Below are 24360 nucleotides of genomic sequence, written 5' to 3' on the forward strand. Positions count from 1 at the left end.
CTAAGGACATCACAAACATCCATGCCCGAGGCAGGATTCGAACCTGCAACCGTAGCGGTCGCGCGGTTCGAGACTGAAACGCCTAGAACCGCTCGGCCACACCGGCCGTCCCGTGTTATGCTGTTTACATACGTATCTCTGTTTTAGAATACGCATGCCTACACCAGTTTCTTTAGCGCTTCAGTGTATATCAGAAATATGCCTTCTTAAATACCGGAAAAGTAAGTAGGAAACCTGCTCCTTGACTAACTGAAGAACTAAAACGCTTCATGATTCTAAGAGTTGCTGCATATCGGGCATATAAACAGCGCCGCACGCTTAAAAATCATATTACTTACAAGCAGAAGCGGAAGAGAGTCAGTCAAGCTGTGAGAAATGCAAAACGCATAAATCTGCTGCAAGCTAGTTTTCTCCATATTTTGAGAGGTGGTAGTATGGACCAAACCAAGCCCGCCCGGTTGGCCGTGCTGTGTAACGGACGGCTTTCCGGGCTGGAAGGAGCGCCTGGTCCCCGGCACGAATCCGCTCGGCGGATTTGTGTCGAGGTCCGGTGAACCGGCCAGTCTGTGGATGGCTTTTAGGCGGTTTTCCATCTGCCTCGGCGAATGCGGGCTGGTTCCCTTTATTCCGCCTCAGTTACACTATGTCGGCTATTGCTGCGCAAATAAGTTCTCCACGTACGCGTACACGATCATTACTGTACGACACAAACATAGGGGTTACACTCGTCTGGTGTGAGACGTTCCCTGAGGGATCCACTGGGGGCCGAACAGCACAACAATCCTGGGTTCGGTGTGGGGCGGCGGAGGAGTGAAGTGGACTGCGGTAGTCGTCGTGGGGTTGTGGACCACTGCAGCTGCGGCGGGGACAGAGCCTCTCCGTCGTTTCTAGGTCCGCGGTTTACAATACAATACAATAGAATGGACCAAACCAAAAACAAACTCCAGTATACAAAGGCTCAAAAGCGGATACCTCAAGAATTTCGCCGCCGTCCGACTCCGCTATCACACTGCCGCTTATTTACCTCAAAACGGCACACCCTCGGCTTGAGGTAAAGATGGCATGCGGCAAAGGTACCGTGACCTATCGAAACGATGCAGCTTAGTTTTAATATGCCTGCGGAGTACTATGAGGTCATAAAGTATGAATAAAAATATGTATGTCGGAGCTACACGAATAATTAAGTCACATTACAGTATCCCTGAATATCGGCAAATCCTCCTGATACGCACAATATAACGAAATTACTCAGAACACTCGAGTGGAAACCTCATTTCGGAATTTACACAACAAATGAGTGTTATTACATGCTATTTGCATGCAGCCCCCAACCCCATTCCTCTCCCAGTAACAACTACAAAATTTGTCCTTGAAACTAGCTCTGTGGGGGTGTTGCAGCGGGACTGACGGCGGTGTGTCGTTTGTGGCTCAGGCCGAGGCCGGGAGCCGGCGAGACGGAGGCGGGGGAGAGCGACGGCGGCGCCGGCGGCGGCGCGCCCGGCGCGTGCGCTGTGTGCGGCGCGCCGGCGTCGCAGTGCTGCTCGGGCTGCCGCGCCGCCTTCTACTGCGACCGCGACCACCAGCGGCGCCACTGGCGCGCGCACCGGGCGCAGTGCGCGCGCTACCGCGTCGCCGTGGACGCCGTGCTGGGCCGGCACTTGGTGGCGGCGCGAGACCTGCGCGCCGGCGAGCTGGTGCTGCGCGAGCCGCCGCTCGCGCTGGGGCCCAAGATCTCGTCGCACGCCGCCTGCCTGGGCTGCCTGCGCCGGCTGCGCGAGGCGTCGGCGCGCGCCTGCGCCGGCTGCGGCTGGCCCGTCTGCGGCGCCGCCTGCGAGAGGGCGGCCGCGCACCGCGCAGAGTGCGACCTCATGAGGCAGCGCGGCTTCCGCGGCGCGCCGCCCGTGCGCGACGGCCACAAGGTGCGGCCCACTGTTGCTGCAGCCACCATCTCTTCCACACGACGCACCTGCACTCACATTAACATACTAGAAGTACCGCACCGTCTTCGCATTTATACAGGGTGGTCCACTGATCGTGACCGGGCCAAATATCTGACGAAATAAGCGTCAAACGAAAAAACTACAAAGAACGAAACTCGTCTAGCTTGAAGGGGGAAAGCAGGTGACGCTATGGTTGGCCCTTTAAATGGAGCTGCCATAGGTCAAACGGATATCAACTGAGTTTTTTAAAATAGGAACCCCCATTTTATTATATATTCTTGTAGTAACTTAAGAAACATTATTGTTTTAGTTGGATCACTTTTTTCGCTTTGTGATACATGGCGCTGTAATAGTCACAAACATATGGCTTACAGTTTTAGACGAACAGTTGGTAACAGGTAGGTTTCTTTAAATTACCTGAAAATACCACATTAATGCAGTAAATGCTCAAAATGAAGTCCGTCAACCTCAATCCCTTTGGCAATACGTATAACGACATCCCTCTCAAATGCGAGTAGTCTGCCTTCCGTAATGTTCGCACATGCACTGACCATGCATTGACGCATGTTGTCGGGCGTTGTCGGTGGATCACGATAGCAAATATCATTCAACTTTCCCCACAGAAAGAAATCCGGGGTCGTCAGATACGGTGAAGATGCTGGCCATGGTACGGTGCTTCGACGACCAATCCACCTGTCATGAAATATGCTATTCAATACCGCTTCAACCACACGCGAGCTATGTGCCGGACATCCATCATGTTGGAAGTACATCTCCATTCTGTCATGCAGTGAAACATCTTGTAGTAACATCGATAGAACATTACGTAGGAAATCAGCACACATTGCAGCATTTAGATTGGCATCAATAAAATGGGGGCTAATTATCCTTCCTCCCATAATGCCGCACCATGCATTAACCCAACACGGACGCTGATGTTCCACTTGTCGCAGCCATCGTGGATTTTCCGTTGCCCAATAGTCCATATTATGCCGGTTTACGTTACCGCTGTCGGTGAATGACGCTTCGTCGCTAAATAGAACGCGTGCAAAAAATCTGTCATCGTCCCGTAATTTCTCTTGTGCGCAGTGGCAGAACTGTACACGACGTTCAAAGTCGTCGTCATGCAATTCCTGATGCATAGAGATATGGTACGGGTGCAATCGATGTTGATGTGGCATTCTCAACACTGACTTTTCTGAGATTCCCGATTCTCGCGCAATTTGTCTGTTACTGATGTGCGGGTTAGCCGCGACAGCAGCTAAAACACCTACTTGGGCATCATCGTTTGTTGCAGGTCGTGGTTGAGGTTTCACATGTGGCTGAACACTTCCTGTTTCCTTAAATAACGTAACTATCCGGCGGGCGGTCCGGACACGTGAATGATGTCGTCCAGGATACCGAGTAGCATACATAGCACACGCCCGTTGGGCATTTTGATCACAATAGTCATACATAAACACGATATCGACCTTTTCCGCAACTGGTAAACGGTCCATTTTAACACGGGTATTGTATCACATAGCAAATACCGTCCGCACTGGTGGAATGTTGCGTGACACCACGTACTTACACGTTTGTGACTATTACAGAGCCATCTATCACAAAGCGAAAAAAGTGGTCCAACTAAAACATTCATATTTATCTACGTACTACGCGAATATGTAATAAAAAATGGGGGTTCCTATTTAAAAAACGCAGTTGATATCTGTTTGACCTATGGCAGCGCCATCTAGCGGGCCAACCATAGCGCCAGCTGGTTTCCTCCTTCAAGCTAGACAAGTTTTGTTCTTTGTAGTTTTTTCGTTTGACGTTTATTTCGTCAGATATTTGGCCCGGTGACGATCAATCGACCACCCTGTATATGTTACCGCGTATTCAACCAAACGCCGTCATCCAAATGGAGAGGTATTTCTGCGAGCTGACTTCTTGCCATTAGAATTGTAAAACTAATAATTAAATTTTCTACCTCCCGTATTCGGTATTGTCGAGACACATATCCCTTACAAAGTATTGGTACTCTTATCTGTTGAGAACATACAAGGTGTTGAAAAAACTGCGTCGAATATTTTCAGAGGTGGTAGAACCAACCAAAACAAAACAAAAAAGTCTAGTAAACATGGCCTCAAGACTAAAGGAAAATGAAGATATGTTCATAGGATTTGTCGCCCTAGAAAAAGGGTTCGACAATGTAAAATGGCACAAGATTTTCGAAATCTGAGAAGAACAGCGTAAGCGATAAGAAAAGAGGGGTAATATACAATAAGTACAAGAGGAGGAAAGAATAAGTGTGAGCGCCAAGAACGAATTGCTCGTTTTAAAAAAAGTGTAAGACGGGTATGTAATCTTTCGCCGCCACTTTTCAATCTGTACGTCGAATAAGCAATGACGAAAATTTAAAAAAAGTTAAAAAATGGTTCAGGAGTGGGATTAAAATTCTAGGTGAAAGGATATCATTGTTAGCATTCGCTGATGACACTGCTATCCTCAGTGAAACTGAAGAAGAATTAGAGATCTACTGCATTGAATGAATAGTCTGATGAACGCAGAATATGAACCGAGAGTAAATCGAAGAAAGACTAAAGTAATGAGAATTAGCAGAAATGAGAAAGCGAGAAACTTAACATTAGGATTGATGGTCACAATGTAGATGAAGTTAAGAAATTCTGCTAGCTAGGCAGCAAAATAACCCATTATGGACGGAGCAAGGAGGACATCAAAAGCAGACTACCACTGACAAAAAGGGCATTCCTGGCCAGGAGAAGTGTACTAATACCAAACACAGGCTTTAATTTGAGAAAGAAATCTCTGAGAATGTACGTTTGGAGCACAGCACCGTTTGGTATTGAAACATGGGTTGTGGGAAAACTGGAACAGAAGAGAATCGAAGCGTTTGAGCAGTGGTGCCACAGAAGAACGCTGAAAATTAGGTAGATTGGTAAGTTAACAAATGAGAATGCTCTCTGGAGAATCTACGAAGAAAGGAATATACAGAAAACACTTTCAGGAAGGAGGGCTAGGATGGTTGGACACCTATTAAGGCATCACGCAATAACAACTTCCATGGTACAAGAGTGAGCTGCAGAGGGTAAAAACTGTAAAGGAAGACATAGCGTGGAATGCATCCAAAAAATAATTGAGGATGTTGGTTGCAAGAGCTACTCTGTGTGAGGAGTTTGGCACAGGAGACGAGTTTCTTGCAGGCCGCATGAAACCAGCCAGGAGACTCATGACTCAAAAAGAAAAAAGTGACCTCCTTCAAAGCCATGAGCACTTGCTCATCTCTGTACTGTGTAAGACATCTTTTAATGCAAGCTCTTTGCTTTCCACATTTTGGTAGGAGATAGTATGGATCAAAATGAGAAAAAAAAGGTCCAATAAACATGGGGTCTAAAATGCATACCTTAAGAATTATGAGCACTTTTTTACCTTCGCTACTGGAAAATACACCTCTTTATTGAACAAGTGCTCATAGCTCTTAAGGTACGCATTTTAGACCTCATGTTTACTGGACCTTTATTTTCTTGTTTTGGTCCGTAATACCTCCTCCCAGAATACGAAAAGTGAAGATCGTGCAGTAAAAAATATATGTCTCAAAATATGGAAGATAAACAAGTGCTCATATCTCGCAAGGTATACATTTTAGGGCCCATGTTTACTAGACTTCTTTTCTTGTTTTGGTAAGTAGTATCAACAACCTGTACAGGGTGTAAACGGTCGCCGGCCGCGGTGGTCTCGCGGTTCTAGGCGCGCAGTCCGGAACCGCGCGACCGCTACGGTCGCAGGTTCGAATCCTGCCTCGGGCATGGATGTGTGTGATGTCCTTAGGTTGGTTAGGTTTAAGTAGTTCTAAGTTCTAGGGGACTGATGACCACAGCTGTTAAGTCCCATAGTGCTAAGAGCCATTTGAACCATTTTTTGTAAACGGTCAGTGTAAGTGAGGCCGAGACGAAAAAATTGATGCAGGACTCTTGCGGCCTACCAAGCCGGAAAATCAGATTGTCCTACAAAAGCTGCTTAGGCTAGAGGGCATGCTCGCTGCACGAGAGTTTCAATGTCCTCTCGCTCTCTTACAACACCGTCTTAGTCGCTTAATTTGTTAACTGGGTTAATTTAAATTTTCTTGTAGGGGGAACGAAAGACAAAGAAAACGTTTCGCAAAAACTAATTACGTTTACAGTTTGATCTAAACTGAACCCTTACAAGCACAGCAGTTCGTGGCAAGTTATAAGGGTTTAAAAATTAGTAAAGAGAACGGTTCATTGGCGGTAACAAAGCACCTTAAGAATGAGCATCATTCGTTATCAAGTAGCGCAGACAATTTGAATGTAATGCATCCAGAAGGAAAAGCTTGGCCATTGTCAAATCTAGAGGAAACAGAGACATTTTACGCTTTAATAGATGAATGTACCGACATGTTAAACCCAAGGACACAAGTCTCCAAGGGCAGCATGTTGAATCAAAAGACAGAAGTGTCCAAGGCGCATTTAAAACCCTACTTCATCGATTTTATCGTGAAAAGCAGACACCAACCTTAATTTTCGTTAAGTTACTGTTCTGTTGATTATTCTCAATGGATGCAAATGTTGCAACATAGGTGCATGATTGTTTCTTGGATTTCTTATGTCTTGACACTGTATCGCAGAAGGATTTTACCGTGACAGCAGCATCGTTGGTGCCTGTGACGTACATAGCAAGATAGGTCTTTGGTAGGTGAGGGAAGTGGACTGTAGTTAATAAACTGGGCTTTTTGACAGTTTTTTGCACCATCATGAGATATGCAAGGGAGAGTCTTATCAGCTTCACAATGTGTTTTTGCTGTTTGCTCATTATTTTTGAGCGTCCCTAATGGCCCATTCATTTTAAGAAATGTCATAGGCGCACTACAGGGCTGTTCAGATAGATTTACTTTACATTACATATGTGTAGCAATGCGAAGTAAACACCTATATGTCCTCGCTTCACAAAGCTTGATTTGATATTGTGTTCAGTTAATCATAGATTTTCGATCATTGATGCATAATAAAGTCTGTACTATTCGTTACTTGTCACTCTCCTTACTCCTAACGGAACGTCAATACCACTGCAATCATTACAAATAAACAGTTTTTTGCTGTGCTAGCAATTTATTCCGTGTTCATGAACGTGTCATTTCAGTGGATTTCTTAACAAATTCTTCTCTTCTACGTACTGATGAACCGTTTCCGTGGCTGACCTTAGTGATAAGAGTTCAAGTTGCCGTAGCAAAATTATTCCGAAATGAATCGCCTCATCGCTACGGCACACACGCCACTACAGGCAGACACGGCAATTCCGCAGGAGTGAGGCAGGGCTCTGCAGTGGGAACGTGCGGTGATTTGCCGCACGGCTGAAAAATAGCTAGAGAAGGAATTAAGAGGATTACGAATACTGTCGACCCCGCTCGAGTAGGACGCGAATTGCATGCGGGAAGGTAAATATAGCAAGGAAGGAAATGTATTCGGTACACCATGTCACTAACGAACTACTCTGTTGAAAATAAGAAATTGGAGGAATACATAACACCCAAGTCGGCACGATTGTGCGGGAAGGAAGAATGGTGAGTAACAAAATGTTTCCGTTACGAAATCTACCGACTCGTTCCGAGTCGGGCACGAACTTCGTGCGAGGAACGAAAAGGTGGTCCTGATGACTGTCTTCCGCTGGGCGAGGTCTTATATATATATCCACTCCTACAGCTGTCGACTTCGGCGCGGGTGAGGAACAGGATGAATAAGACGGCATCCAACGGAAGACAGTCATCAAGTTTGGCCTGAAGAAGGCAACAGCTCGCCGAAACATCGTACCACTTGGGCGGTCTCACGTGGCTCAATACCCGACAGTAATTCAAAATCATCATAGATGGGGAAAACCGAATATCGCACACGATCACATTTCCCAGCAGAACCGCACAAAGTGGCTGCACATTACCGGTTTCCTTCAAGTAGAAGATGGTTCTTGGAAGTTGTCTGTGACATATGAAGATGATCATGATGAAGATAGCGGGAAGAATCACTGTTGGGATGAGGTTATTCTCTGCTGAAATGTCCGCCGAACAAGATGGGGCATTTGTAAGCCACTAGACTCGCTTTTAGGAGGTCAGTGGTTCAAAGGAGGAAGGAATATTCAGATCTAACGTCCTGTTCTTGAGGAGGTAAGTAGAGACGGAGCGGAAGGTCAGACTGGGAAAGAACGCTACGCTCTTTTCGAAGAACCAATCTGGCAATTACACCAAGCAATTCAGGAGAACTACGGAATAGCTAAATCTAAATGGCCACGCGGGTATTTGAACTGCTCCTCTCCTGGATACAGCTCTAGTATCTCACCACTTAGCCACCTCACTTAGAGTGATGTATTTAAACGAAAACACTAACCTGGAACGAACACTTCCAACAGCGTCCGAAACATTGATATTATCAAATAACGTGAGAACGCACTTACTTGGAAAGATTATATGGAAGATGGTGACGGCCACACAAGACTTCGCTTACACACATCGAACTTTAAGAAATACTCACGCGCAACGTGTAGACTTATTTCTGGCCTGGTGTTTCCGTGGGATGGATACTGTTTCCGTGGAAGGTATCAGTGATTAACGATTGCCACAGTTTGGCAGGAAATGAGCTGTGCCTGCTTACCCCAGTGATAATAATACTGGTTGTTAAGGAACAGCCTTTATAAGTGATAAAATGGTAAAACACAGCATATTTGTGTGCGTTAAGTACAGTGAGGTGGCAAAAGTCATGGAATCGCGCGGGATAGCCGCGCGGTATGAGGCGCCTTGTCACGGTCCTGGTGGCTCCCCCCGTCGGAGGTTCGAGTCCTCTCTCGGGCATGTGTGTGTGTGTGTGTGTGTGTGTGTGTGTGTGTGTGTGTGTGTGTGTCTGTGTGTGTGTGTGTGTGTGTGTTGTCCTTAACGTACGTTAGTTTAAGTTAGATTCAGTGGTGCGCAAGCTTAGGGACCGATGACCTGAGCAGTTTGGTCCCATAAGATCTTACCAGAAATTTCATTTCATTTTCAAAAGTCATGGGATACCTCCTGATATCATATCGGACCTTCTTTTGCCCGGCGTAGTGCAGCAGCTCGACGTGGCATGAACTCAAGTAGTTGTTGGAAGTATCCTGCCGAAATATTGAGCCATGTTGTCTCTACAGCGATCTATAATTGCGAAAGTACTATCGGTGCAGGATTTTGTGCAAGAACTGACCTCTCGATTATCTCCCATAAACGTAAAACGGGCGGCCAAACCATTCTCTCGAATTGTCCAGAGGGTTCTTCAAACACATTGCAAACAATTGTGGCCCAGTGACATAGCGCATTGTCATCCACAAAAATTCCACCCTTATTTCAGAACATGAGGACCGTGAATGGCTGCAAATTGTCTCCGAGTAACCGAACATAACCGTTTCCAGCCAATGATCGGTTCCTTTGGGTCACAGGACCCAATCTATTTCATGGAAAAACAAACCACACCATCAAGGAGCCACCACCAGAAGGTCACAGTGCCTTGTTGACAACTAGGGCCCATGGATTCGATGAGTTTGCGCCACACTCGAGCCCTACCATCAACTCTTACCAGCTGAAAGCGGAACTGATCTGGCCAGGCCACGGTTTTCCAGTCCTCTACTGGTCAACCGATATCGACATGAGCCCAGGAGAGGCGCTGCAGGCAACGTTGTGCTATTAGCAAAGGCACCTGTGTTGGTCGTCTGCTGCCAAGCCCATTAACGCCAAATTTCGCCGCACTTTCCTAACGTATACGTTCGTCGTACGTCCCACATTGATTTCTGCGATTGTTCCAGTGTTGCTTGTCGGTTAGCACTGACAACTCTTCGCAAATGCCGCTGATCTCGGTCGTTAAGTGAAGACCGTCGGCGACTGTGTGGTCCGTGGTAAGAGATAATGCCGGAAATTTGGTATTCCCGGCACACTCTCGAAAAAGCGAATGTCGGAATGTTGAATTCCCTAACGGTTTCTGAAATGGCATGTCCCTTGCGTCTAGATCCAACTACCAGCCCGCCTTCAAAGTCTTAATTCCCGTCGTGCGGCCATAATCTAGTTAGAAACCTTTTCACGTGAATCACCGGAGTACAAATGACAGCTCCGCCAATACACTGCCATTTTATATCCTGTATACGCGATACCATCGCCAACCGTATATGCGCATACTGCTATCCCTTGCTTCTCACATCGGCATATACAATGTGTTAAAAATGTATACCATATTTTAAGAGTTAGCAGTGTAGACCAGTACTAGACAAAAATGCCCAATGAACATTGACTCTACAATGCGTACCTTCAAAACTGTGAGCACTTCATATCCGCTATTTTTTCCCCTTGCTGTTAAGAACCATCTACAGAATGTAGCAAACAATTTGCACATTACTCTGTTATTGTCTATGGCTGCACTATGCAGTAAACATCTGTTAACGTTGTTGCTGTAAATCGTATCCACAATTCTGGGCCGACTGTAGTGACCGAGCGGTTCTAGGCGCTTCAGTGCGGAACCGCGCGACTGCTACGGTCGCAGGTTCGAATCCTGCCTCGGGGATGGATGTGTGTGATGTCCTTAGGTCAGTTAGGTTTAAGTAGTTCTAAGTTCTAGGGGACTGTTGACCTCAGATGTTAAGTCCCATAACTCTCAGAGCCATTTTTAACCATAATTCTGCTTAACTGCAGCATATACGTTAGTTTGTGTTTTCCCTCTAAGTTTGTGAAGTGCTTTTACATTTTAGTTTTGTCTTTGCATCTACCTGCATAATGAGTGCCTATTATCCCACACGGGGAGTGGCAGACATGATCTTCTGTTTGGTCTGGCAAACGGAAGAAGCAGGTTACATTAGAAGCTCTGCTGTTTCACAGCAACTGAAAAATGTGATCTTATTTGTTTACTCCATTCCGTGGGTCTTTCGTAACAGCAAAGAGCTTGAAGTAGAAGAGATGTGTTTCCTAGTAGAGAAGATGAAAGAGTACCTATAGCTCTTAGGGTAACGATTTTGGAGCCCATGTTTACTGAACATCTTTTGTTGTTTTGGCCTGTGCTACCATATCTCAAAATACGGAAAACTTTTTCTTAGCAGCCTGCATGTTACAAGCGATAAAATATAATGAGGTTGGTTGGGTTGTCTGGGGGAGGAGACCAGACAGCGAGGTCATCGGTCTCATCGGTTTACGGAAGGACAGGGAAGGAAGTCGGCAGTGCCCTTTTCAAAGGAACCATCACGACATTTGCCTGGAGCGATTTAGGGAAATCACGAAAAACCTAAATCACGATGGCCGGACGCGGGATTGAACCATCGTCCTCCACAACGCAATAAGGAGGTCAGAAGGTACATTGAACAAGTACAAGTTGTTCTTAGGCCTCCTGTTACAACGATAGGACACAGCGATGGAAGAACACGGTTTCTCTACCCTTCACAAAAAAAAGTAACGGATGAAAACAGCAAGATTCTAAGGAAACATAACCTTCTATCGATTTTCAGACCAACTAAGATCATAGGCCAAGCACTTCGTTCCGTTAGGGATAAATGTGCCTCTCTGTCTGGAAGTGGCGTATATAAGATTCCGTGTACGTGTGGCAAGGTCTACATTAGAACTACAAAGAGAAGTGTGAATACACGATTGAAGGAACGTAAAAGTCTTTGCTGACTAGGGAAAACAGACAAGTCAGCCGTGGCGGAACATGCTCTTGAGTCGAGTGATCACGAAGTGAAATTTTCGGAAACTGAAGTTTTATGTACTATGACGAACTATTATCCACGGCTATATAGAGAAGCCATCGAAATATATAAACGTGAGGATAATTTCAACAGAAAAGAAGAAGCCATGAAACTCAGCGGTATATGGACAGTGTCGCTACAGAATCGATGAGTACTTTTTATCCTTGACGTACTATGATCGATACTTATAAAAATTGTATCTTTGACAAGGTTTATCTCTGCTGTCACGTGAAATCCAGACCACGCCCAATTTCTACGGTATTTAGGCCGCTCTTCGACGTCCGACTCGTCAGTCGGCAAGACTCAGCACAACCAGGAGCATCTCCGAAGATGTCCAACGTAGCCTTGGACGAAACGTCAGGGATTGAAGAGTTCCATGGACCACGGCCATACAACCCTGAAGAATTCTCAGCATCTGAAACATTCGGTTGTGAAAGCTTCATTGTATGTGTAGTGGCGGTGGTTTGGGGTATGTGAATGCACGCTACAGGGCGTTTGGCTCGCAACTGTCCTCGAAGCAACAGATTTGTAACAGTTCGTTGTGTCACCGTGGAGCCAACTGGTGCCCAGATTGCTGCTGCAGATGCAATACTATGTGCCAGAGCCATACGCTGAACTTGTATTCTTCCGCCTCGGTAGTCCCACGTTACCGTCCGGAGCCCAGTCTTGGTGAGACTTATATTCTTGTGACCACCGCTACCAGCAGTTATTAACAGACTTTCTGCGGTATCGCAGACTGAACATCTAGCGTCTCGCAGTCCCATTAGAGCGCCTCATTCAAACCCAGTGAGATACTGTAATGGCGTTTTGTCATCTTAAAGGCATTCCTGACTAACATCAACTCGGCACGTCCGACTTCAAAGGTAACTAACGATGAAGACTGTTACAGCGTGTAGTTAAAGCAAACCTGATTTGCATCCTCATAATGTCGCTACTAGCGCCACTCTATTCTCAGCAGCCGCCACTTGCTACTTCAGCGGTGTCAAACGAGAGCTCATTGGAGGACAGGGTGAAGGTTTGTTGTGTTTTCTGATAAAAGCTGGTTCTGCCTCGGTGGCAGTGATAGCCGTGTTTTGGTCAGAAGGGGGCCAGTTGAGAGCCTGCAACCAAACTGTCTCTGTGCTAATTACACTGGACCTACACCAGGAGTTACGGTCTGACGGCTACCCACCGCACCCTGATTGCAAATTTGTACGTCAGGCTGGTGATTCAACTCGTTGTGCTGCCATTCACGGATAGCATTCCAGGGGGTGTTTTCCAACAGGATAACGCTGGCCCACATACAGCTGTTGTAACCCAACGTGGTCTACAGAGTGTCGACATGTGGCCTTGGCTGCTCGAACAACAGATCTGTCTCCAACCGAGCACGTATGTGACGTCATCGGACGACAACTCCAGCGTCATCCTCAAGCAGAATTAACCGCCCCTGTATTGACCGAACAAGTGCAACAGGCACGGAACTCCATCCCGCAAACTGACATCCAGCAACTTACATCACAGTGCATACTTGTTTCTGTGCTTGCATTCAACAATCTGGTGGTTATACCGGTTATTAATGTACCAACATTTCACATTTGCAATTGTTTATCCTATGATCTTGCAATGTTAATCATTTATATATGTTACCTGATAGATGTATTCCCAAAATTTAATTACTCCACTTTAATTTTTTTTTTGGCCTTGATATTTTTTTCCCGTCAGCGTAATTTCAAACCGTTACGAGTCGTTTTGTCGCTCACAACCAACAAAATGATATGAATAAAAAGTTTATCGCTTACTTCATTTTCGGTGTTGTTGCAGTAAAACTGCTGCCTCAGACTCGTGTACTAACAACCCTATTCCAAAACATACCGCAGAGGTGTGCACGTATAACACTGGATGCACATGCAAAATTGTATCATTGTACAACACATAGTTCAAGAGATATGATGACATAAACGTAGAGCTGCGTGAAAAAGAAGCGTCACGAGAAAAGTCCCTAGAGATTCGATGGAATATGAGTATAAATATGTGTGAAATGCGTTAAATAATTGTGAAATATATATGGTATGTGCGTATACGGTTTCAACCCAGTTTGGTAAGCACACAGCTTTTTATCTGGAAGAAAATACTGTGCAGATAAGAACAAGCAACCTGATTTTTGTGGTGGGGGGTGTAAATGTGGAGAGAGAATTGGAGAGGACAAGACAGAAAGGGCGAAGGAGCAGATGGACAGAGAAGGGAGAAAGAGCGAAGGGACTAAGAAAACTGGAATAAAAACATAACCTGTCAACGACGGGTACTCATCTGGTACAATGTAAAATCAAAGTCTGCACTATTAGTATTACTGCAATTGTAAACACAGGGTCAAAGGTGATGGGGTGCTGTTTCTTTCAGTCGTTTGCGTGTAGGTTCGGAGAACCAGTGTTGCACTTTTTCTTCATTTTTGCATATGGTGGGTCTTTCCTTTTCTGTGTTGCCTTACTCAACATCCTGTGGCCTGCATGGTTTTTGTAGTGTTTTTTTAATGTTTATATTTTGATTAAATTATTATTCTCTTGTGAAGATTCAGAAATCTGTTCTGAATTTTGCACCACTTCTTGGCGAGAAGAGCAAAGACTTTTCAAAAAAACTTAAGTACTGTATGTGATAGTTTATATGTCACTTGAAATCGTTTGCAGAAGGCGTAGCGTTCTCAAGATCAAGAAAAGAGTTCGCATTGCCACTTAATTTATTTGTGTCGTGATTATGTTCGATCACGACCGAGACATAGCAACTACGAACAGAGAAATCTAAGGAACCAGACAGAGCTGGAAATTTTCTTTGCTGTGCTACACCACACGTTAAAAGAAATTGGATTTAAATCACAAACAAGGTAAATGGTAATGCGCTTTCTGCCTTAACTACGACGTTTGCCGACGTGCAGTCGGCCCCTGGTAGCTGTATGAAAACTATAAAAACACCGTTATTTCTGTTGCCATTAATAGGAGATGGATAGCGTACAAATACTTCAAGTAATAAGCAGGCACTACAGCATTTGAGAGCGCAATAACCAATTTAATTACCTTAGTCAGTATTGCTAACAGTAGTAATATTTTATAATAACTAATTAGTGATTGCGGACCACGCCACATACGCGTCCGCCGTCTTTAAAAAATATATCAGGACTGTGGTAACAGAAGAGGATTACAATTCTTCAGCTGTCAAAAAAATAAGAAACATAAAATATCTCTTTCGATACAATTTATGAACAATTCTTATTCTGCGCCGTGGCGCGTAAGATATTCTTTGAAATATCAGGTGGTCGCTGCTCATCGACGATCTAAGGAATTTTTACACAAATTGTACGGATTTTATGAGCCTGCATGGTTAGATTATCGAATGTAAGTTCATTTAAGCTATCGAAACAGGTGCTAATATTACATCTTATAAGTGGATTAACAGATTGTGACTGATTTGTTGTTGTCTACCTGGAATGCTGTTCGCCGCTTGTTATACAGCAACCCCATCGACATGTGTTACCGCCAGGAATGTGACTTAAAAGTATCCTTTGCTGTCCTGTGCTAAACATTGTTTGCAATGTCTAAAATCCCTTCCCATTTTCGAGACTCTCAGTTTTCATGCTGCCTTATTCTCCGAAAGTTATCAGTGAAATTTGGAAAGTGATACGTGTAAAATTAGAAACCCGTCTAATCAAATGGCTTTTTCGGATAGCGGGGGTTGAGTGTGACAGGAAGGGGGGGGGGGGGGTTGTACGGGGAAGGAGGTGTGTGTCATACCCCTTCTTCTACCCGCAGCTAATTTGCCTGTGTGCCCACAGGAATCCGCCTACTGCGCCATCGCACCACTGCGCTGCCTGCTGCTCAAGGACAGCGACCCCGAGAAGTACAAGACGCTGCTGACGCTGCAGTCGCACCTGGACGAGCGCCGCAACACGACGCTGTACACCATCTTCCGCAACAACGTGGTGGGCTTCGTGCGCGACGCGCTGGGCCTGTCGCAGTTCGACGACGAGGCGGTGCTGCGCGTGGCCGCCATCTTGGACACGAACGCGTTCGACGTGCGGCGCGAGGAGGGCGAGGTGCGCGCGCGCGGCCTGTACGCGGCCGCCTCCATGCTGTCGCACGACTGCCGGCCCAACACCAGGCACGTGTTCGAGGGGCCCGACTTCCGCATCGCCGTGCTGGCCACGGTGCCCATCAAGAAGGGTGAGGTCATCAGCGCCACGTACACGCAGACGCTGTGGGGAACGCTGGCGCGGCGCGCGCACCTGCGCACCTCCAAATGCTTCGACTGCACGTGCGCGCGCTGCGCCGACCCCACCGAGCTGGGCGTCTACGTGGGCGCCATCAGCTGCTCCCGCTGCCGCGCCGCCGACCGTGACTCCACCAACAAGATCGTCTCCACGCAGCCGCTGGACTCGACCGCCGTCTGGAAGTGCGAGAGCTGTGGCCACTCCATACCCGGCCGGCAGATCGCCTGGGGCAACGACGCCATCCGCCAGGAGATCGACGCGCTCGACAAGACGCGGCCGGATCCGCTGGAGGACTTCCTCAACAAGTACTCTGGCGCGCTGCATCCCAAGAACGGACACGTGCTCGAGGTCAAGTACGCACTGTCGCAGATGTACGGCAACTCTCCTGGTTATTCTCTAGCCGGTAAGTGCTTGTCTGTTGTGTTGCTGACCAGAAGACACCTGTCGCGATGTGACGCCAATTCTTCTTCTCATTCTCCTTTTCGAAGATTAGGGACCCACACTTGTTCCATTTTCAGCATAAATATCTCTTCTATGGTCTTCTACGATTTCGTTTCATTCTGGCTTATAGCTGAGTACTTGTTTTGCTACTCTCTCTTCTCGCATGCTGTCGATACAAACTAGCTGTTTACTCTCTTTTTACCATGTATTTATTAATTCGGTCTGTTCGGTACAAATTTTGCAGTCGATTTTAAACTAAGTTCTCGATGAGTTAGGGTTCAAATGGCTCTGAGCACTATGGGACTTAACATCTGAGGTCATCAGTCCCCTAGACCTTAGAACTACTTAAACCTAACTAACCTTAGGACGTCACACACATCCATGCCCGAGGCAGTAGCGCCTAGAACCGCTCGGTCACTCCGGCCGGCGATGAGTTAGGGACTTGAAATTTTAAACAGAGCTCAGAACTGGATAAGACTGCAATGTCGACTCGTTTTGTTGTCAGTATGTTCAGAAGGCATAGGTGTGGGGTGAAAAAGTTTGGTAACACCTGACATTTTGACAGCCCTGCATGATCAGCATGAATGCAGTTAGTGTCTAAATGCATTTCACTGGTATAAATGTGAAAGGGCGCAGCCAAGCAGAGAGAGATGGAAGGAGAAATGGATAGAGGGAGGTAGAGGATGAGGTGGACTGAGACAGGCAGAGGACGAGATGGACAGATAGAGATGGAAGGGTATGGACAGATAGAGATGGGAGGGTATGGACAGATAGCGATGGGAGGAGGAGGAGGAGATGGATAGAGAAAGAAAGGGAGACAGGAGGAGATAGACAGACAGAGAGAGGGAGGAGGTGGAGGAGAAGATGGATAGAGAAAGAGAGGGAGACAGAAGGATATAGACAGAGAGAGAGAGGAGGAGAGGGACAAAGAGAGGGGGAGGAGAAGACGGACAGAGAGAGAGGCGGGGAGCAGATGGGCAGAAAGAGAGAAAGAAGAACATGAACTGTGAGAGGGGGATGAGGATATATTTGCAGTATACGTGAAGTACATGTGCAAGGGCAAAGCTGCAGATATAAACGTAGTACTGAAATAAAAATCTCATAAAAAGGGTCACAGTAGTGTCTTTGTCTAGTAATCAAAACGTACTGCAACCCGGGTTCCATCCTCGCCACTTGAATAAGAACCGTCAGCAGTGACAGCCAAAGACTTCCAGCATAAGAAGGCACCCTCATCCTACCAACGGGGGGTATCAAAGAGGGCAGAGGAGCGGACAGAGGTTCAGTGCACTCTCTTGCCTTTGAGGTGGGAAACTGCCCCTAAAAAGATCGAAGAATCAGCCATCATCAACGGCAAGAGTATGCAGAAGGGAATGGGAACCACTGCATTAGACATGTAATGTGTATACGCAGGACATGTAGCCTGTGATTGAAAAAGTGTCTCGATGATCTCTTCATTGGCCAAAGATTCAGGACTAGTTGCACATTCGGATCTCTGGGAGGAGACTGTCAATAGGAGGGTGTCCATTAGAAAAAAATTGAATAATCAGCGAAAGGATGATGTTCTACGAGTCGAGTTTGAACGTGGTGGGGAAGCTAGAAAATCTGGAAAGGGAAATGCTAACGCTCAATCTGGATATTGTGCGAGTCAGTGAAGCGAAATTGATAGAACATAAGGATTGCTGGTCAGACGAGTACAGGGCAAAATCAACAACAACGGAAAACTGTATTATGGGACTAGGATTCATTATGAAAAGGAAAGTAGAGCAAAGAATGAGTTACTGTGAACAGTTCAGAGATAGGGTTGTTCTCTTCAGAAATGGCAGCAGACCAACACTGACGACGGTAGTTCAGGTATAAGATACTGACGTCGCAAGGAGAGGATGAAGAGATGGAGAAAGCATGTGAAGACAATGATCGCGTAACTCAGTGTGCAGAGGAAGTTAAAAATTTAATAATCATGAGGGATAGGAATGCTGTTGTAAGGAACGGAATGAGTATATGAGTATATGAGCTTGGTAGGAACGAGAGGAGGGAAAGATTAAGTTAATTCCGCAATAAATTCCAGATGGTAATAGAGAAAACTCTGTCCAAGGATCACAAAAGGAGGAGGAGGTATACTTGGAAAGGAGATATTGGAATATTCCAGTCAGATTACATCATGGTCAGGCAGATATTGGCATGTAAGGCGTACACGGGAGCAGTCAGAAGACTGATGACAAAAGAATAAATAATTAAAAGCTCAGATAAAAGTAATTTTGCTTTCTTATTTATTTTATTTTTGGAAAATAACAATTAAAAAGGCTGACTTATGTTAATAGTAGGTGGGTATAGCGCTATTGTGCTTCAGATTTATTAGGTGAAAAGATATTGAAATAAACCTAAATTTTAACACATGTTTCTCGCATAATCTGCTCCTAATTTCTAAAACTCATTGAAAACTTCACGCACACAGGAGCAAGCAACCATAAATAATTATTTAAATAAAAATAAAGTTTAGTATATCACAGTTTTAAATCGAACTGAAAAATATGAAATAGTTTCTACTAACTCAACATATTTCCATCTGAGTCCAGATAGTCCTGAAAATTTGTGATAGTGAATTCTTAATACAAAATTGTTAAGGCTTTCGTGGCCACTTGTTGACAAACTGCCTATTGGCTTCTGTCTCGGGTTCTTCGGCCGACGTTCATCTAATGATTTTTCTGACGTTTCGCCAGCACGAGTGGCTGGCATTGTCAAAGCTTCACCCTCCATTGCCGGTGGTGAACTGGAGCCGAGCTCGCGGCCGCAGACTATATGTACATGGCGCGCCAACGTCCGAGGGCTTCTCCGCGGTCATTTCCGGTGCGGTTCTCCTCTTGCCACCTGCGATGGTCGTTCGCTGCAGTACGGGAAGCCAGGATCCGTTTACCTTAAGGCTTTCCTCTTTCTTGTTGAAAGATTTTCAAACCGACAAGGAAGATCAAAGAGTGTCTTAGATTGGCGAAGGAGAAAAGAGACCCACTTACAATGTCGGGAATATACCGTATACCATACACATGCGGAAAAGTTTATGTCGGAATGACTGGACGATCAATTAACACCAGGATCAAAGAGCATAAGCGACATTGCAGGTTGGGGCAGGTGGAGAAATTGGCCGTGGCAGAGCACGCACTGAATGAGACCGACCACGTAATAAAATTCGCCGACACGGAAGTTCTGGCTGTAGACAAGCACTATCACACGCGCTTGTTCAGAGAAGCTGTAGAAATCCAAAAACACGCGAACAGTTTCAACAAGAAAGAGGAAAGCCTTAAGGTAAACGGATCCCGGCTTCCCGTACTGCAGCGAACGACCGTCGCAGGTAGCAAGAGGAGAACCGCACCGGAAATGACCGCGGAGAAGCCCTCGGACGTTGGCGCGCCGCGAGCTCGCCTCCAGTCCACCACCGGCAATGGAGGGTGAAGCTTTGGCAATGCCAGCTACTCGTGCTGGCGAAACGTCAGAAAAATCATTAGATGAACGTCGGCCGAAGAACCCGAGACAGAAGCCAATAGGCAGTTTGTCGAATTCTTAATAGTTATGAAAATACTTGCAAAAGTTAAAATAAAAAACGTAGGGTAAAGGAAATGAATTAGTCATACCTCAGTTAAATACTGCATGCGCCCCACATATTTCGTTTTTTATGTTACAAGTATTTTCATAGCTACTAAAAATTCACAATCACAAATTTTCCGGACTGCCTGTGTGGTGTAAGGAATCTCTATGGGGCAAGGAGAATTTTTTAATACTTTTACTCAGATTTAAAAACATGGTATATTAAAAATTAATTTTTACTCGAATAATTATATCTTATTAATTCATTAACTGTATAGGCTCCCAGCTCAGTTCTGACGTCTTCTTTCCTCATCACACGCCTCAGACAGCAACCTGCCGTGTATCTCATAAATTTCATTTCAGTTCCCTCCAAATGCGTTTCCTCTAGCTTTCGTAATGTCCAAAAGCTCTCAGCCGTGTATCAAGACAAACGCCCCTAAAAAAAATTTCATTTTTTTATTTCTGCAGTTTGTTGTCTAGGGTACAGTGTATTGTAACACACATCATCCGCTACCTATTTGATTTAATCGGTATGAAATTTTCAAGCTGGTAGCTTAGATCGCGATCTAAGATGAAAGTCGAAACTTACGAAGCATGACCATTGGAACGTAACAGATATTTTTCTTTTTAAACCACAATCTTAATCTTTCTGTGACAAGTGTTAAAATTGTATAGTCTTCGCATATGTGGACTAGGACAGATTGTCCTCGGTCTCTCGTAAAATTATTTGGTTCAAAAACGGCTCTTAGCACTATGGGACTTAACGTCTGAGGTCATCATTCCCCTAGACTTAGAACTACTTAAACCTAAGTTACCTAAGGACATCACACACATCCATGCCCGAGGCAGGATTCGAACCTGCGACCGTAGCAGCAGCGCAGTTCCGGACTGAAGCTCCGAGAAACGCTCGGCCACAACGACCGGCTAAAATAATTTGGTCGTCAGAGAGCATCATAATGTTTATATAGGTCTTCATCTACATACACATTCTGCAAACTACTGTGAGGTGCAGAGCAGAAGGTACTTAGAATTGTACCACATGCTACGGCTCCTTCCCGTTCACATTGCGCGTGGAGCGCGGGAAGAATACTGCTACAGTACTTCTGTGAACGCTGTGGTTGCCTAGCCTTGTCTTCGTGATCCCTGCGGGAGCGACGCGTAGGGGCTAAGGAATATCTCCAGTTATTCATTTCAAACTAGTTCTTCAAACTTTCATACCAGCTCGTATACAACGCCTCAAGCTTAACAACGCGTAAGTTAATAAATCATCGACTCATAAGAATAGCAGAGAACACGCACGAAAAATAACTTGGTTTTTATTATTTTTCCCGCGAAAAGTAACAGTTTAAGGAGAAACTAGCTACAGCGACAGACGTAGCTTTGTTTCATCCATATGAAACAATTTTTTAGGCACATCGGACGACTAAATTTCCCTAGCCGTGTATCGTACGACACAAGTGGTGTGGAAGGATCAGCACTCTGTATTGTGCCGGGTGATGTGACGGAAACAGGTGCTGGTGTAAAATCGCTGTCATCCCGTTGTGAATCAGTCAAGTCGCTTCAACTAAACTGACGGCAAGAAAATCGCAACACCAAAGAGTTGAGCGATATAAACGAAAGCTGATAGGTGTATTTCTACATATGAAAGATGGTGTCTATTCAAATTTCCCTCCAGTCGGATAAGAGAGACGCTAGAGATGCAGATTAAGTTTGCTTTGAATACACGCTGTAACTGTCGTGAACGTTAGTTGTCTTTGAGATTGGAGGTGGTGAGTTGACACTAGTCAAGAATGCCTTTCAGGCAATAAAGACGCCTCTACAACACCTCACTGAGATTGAAGTCCGCCCCCACTAGCTGAATGGTCAGCGTGACGGATTGTCAGTCCTCTGGGCCCGAGTTCGATTCCCGGCTGGGTCGGGGAATTTTCTCCGCCCATGGACTGGGTGTTTTGCTGTCCTCATCATCATCCTCTCATCCTCATCGACTGCAGGTAGCCGAAGTGGCCTCAGATTGAAAGACCGGCACCCGGTGAACGGTCTGCCAGACGGGGAGCCCTAGCCATACGATAAAACAAAAAATAAAACTGAGTTTGAACGAGGTCGTGTAATAGAGCTTCGAGAAGCCGGATGTTCCTTCTGTGATAATGCAGAAAGACTTAGAAGGAACGTAGTCACCGCGTATGATTGCTGGCAGCGGTGATCACGAGAACGAGCAGTCGCAAGAAGCTCGGGCTGCGGACAGCCACGTGGCACTACTGAGAGGGGCGATCATCGTGTTCCATGTACGGCTCTGGCTCATCGTTACTGCATCTGCAGCAGCATTTGTAGCAGCGGTTTGAGCAGTAGTTGGCACTACAGTGACATAACGAATTGTTAGAAATCGGTTACGTCAAGGACAGCTCCGAGCCAAACGCCCTGTGACATGCATTCCACTCATCCCAAATCACTACTATTTGCGACATTAGTGGTATCATGCGAGAGCAGGGCAGCGTGGAGGTCTGTTGTGTTATCTGATTAAAGCTCGTTCTCCCTCGGTGCCAGTGATGGCCTTGTGTTGGTTAGAAAAAAGTCAGTTGAGTACCTGCAGCCAACATACAGGGTGTTTCAAAAATGACCGGTATATTTGAAACGGCAATAAAAACTAAACGAGCAGCGATAGAAATACACCGTTTGTTGCAATATGCTTGGGACAACAGTACATTTTCAGGCAGACAAACTTTCGAAATTACAGTAGTTACAATTTTCAACAACAGATGGCGCTGCGGTCTGGGAAACTCTATAGTAAGATATTTTCCACATATCCACCATGCGTAGCAATAATATGGCGTAGTCTCTGAATGAAATTACCCGAAACCTTTGACAACGTGTCTGGCGGAATGGCTTCACATGCAGATGAGATGTACTGCTTCAGATGTTCAATTGTTTCTGGATTCTGGCGGTACACCTGGTCTTTCAAGTGTCCCCACAGAAAGAAGTCACAGGGGTTCATGTCTGGCGAATAGGGAGGCCAATCCACGCCGCCTCCTGTATGTTTCGGATAGCCCAAAGCAATCACACGATCATCGAAATATTCATTCAGGAAATTAAAGACGCTGGCCGTGCGATGTGGCCGGGCACCATCTTGCATAAACCACGAGGTGTTCGCAGTGTCGTCTAAGGCAGTTTGTACCGCCACAAATTCACGAGGAATGTGCAGATAGCGTGATGCAGTAATCGTTTCGGATCTGAAAAATGAGCCAATGATTCCTTTGGAAGAAATGGCGGCCCAGACCAGTACTTTTTGAGGATGCAGGGACGATGGGACTGCAACATGGGGCTTTTCGGTTCCCCATATGCGCCAGTTCTGTTTATTGACGAAGCCGTCCAGGTAAAAATAAGCTTCGTCAGTAAACCAAATGCTGCCCACATGCATATCGCCGTCATCAATCCTGTGCACTATATCGTTAGCGAATGTCTCTCGTGCAGCAATGGTAGCGGCGCTGAGGGGTTGCCGCATTTGAATTTTGTATGGATAGAGGTGTAAACTCTGGCGCATGAGACGATACTTGGATGTTGGCGTCATTTGGACCGCAGCTGCAATACGGCGAACGGAAACCCGAGGCCGCTGTTGGATCACCTGCTGCACTAGCTGCGCGTTGCCCTCTGTGGTTGCCGTACGCGGTCGCCCTACCTTTCCAGCACGTTCATCCGTCACGTTCCCAGTCCGTTGAAATTTTTCAAACAGATCCTTTATTGTATCGCTTTTCGGTCCTTTGGTTACATTAAACCTCCGTTGAAAACTTCGTCTTGTTGCAACAACACTGTGTTCTAGGCGGTGGAATTCCAACACTAGAAAAATCCTCTGTTCTAAGGAATAAACCATGTTGTCTACAGCACACTTGCACGTTGTGAATAGCACACGCTTACAGCAGAAAGACGACGTACAGAATGGCGCACCCACAGACTGCGTTGTCTTCTATATCTTTCACATCAATTGCAGCACCATCTGTTGTTGAAAATTGTAACTACTGTAATTTCGAATGTTTGTCCGCCTGAAAATGTGCTGTTGCCCCAAGCATATTGCAACAAACGGTGTATTTCTATCGCTGCTCGTTTAGTTTTTATTGCCGTTTCAAATATACCGGTCATTTTTGAAACACCCTGTATGTGCGTGCTAGGCATAATGGACCTACATCTGGAGCTATGATGTGGGGTGCGCTTTCGTATGACAGCGGGAGCACTCTCATTGTTATCCCGCGCACCCTGACTGCAAATTTGTACCTCAGTCTGGCCATTCGACCTATTGTGCTGCCATTCATGAACAAAATTCCAGGGGATGTTTTCCTACAGGTTAATGCTCGCCCGTATACCGTTGCTGTAAGCCATCATGTTCAACAGGTTGTCGACATTTTGCCTTGGTCTGCTCGATCACAACAACTGTCTCCAATCGAG

General features: G+C 45.9%; 1 protein-coding gene across 1 annotated transcript in view; it reads left to right on the forward strand.

The window, feature by feature from the left end:
- The window catches only part of LOC126456097 (SET domain-containing protein SmydA-8), a 149768-nt gene that overhangs the window by 97097 nt on the left and 28311 nt on the right, over positions 1 to 24360 (forward strand). Inside the window, exons 3-4 of the mRNA XM_050091852.1 lie at positions 1433 to 1919; positions 15478 to 16315. Of these exons, the coding sequence (XP_049947809.1) occupies positions 1433 to 1919; positions 15478 to 16315 (1325 nt within the window). The remainder of the gene's footprint in view (positions 1 to 1432; positions 1920 to 15477; positions 16316 to 24360) is intronic.

Source organism: Schistocerca serialis, chromosome 2, assembly GCF_023864345.2.
Source record: "Schistocerca serialis cubense isolate TAMUIC-IGC-003099 chromosome 2, iqSchSeri2.2, whole genome shotgun sequence".
Classification (NCBI taxonomy): domain Eukaryota; kingdom Metazoa; phylum Arthropoda; class Insecta; order Orthoptera; family Acrididae; genus Schistocerca; species Schistocerca serialis.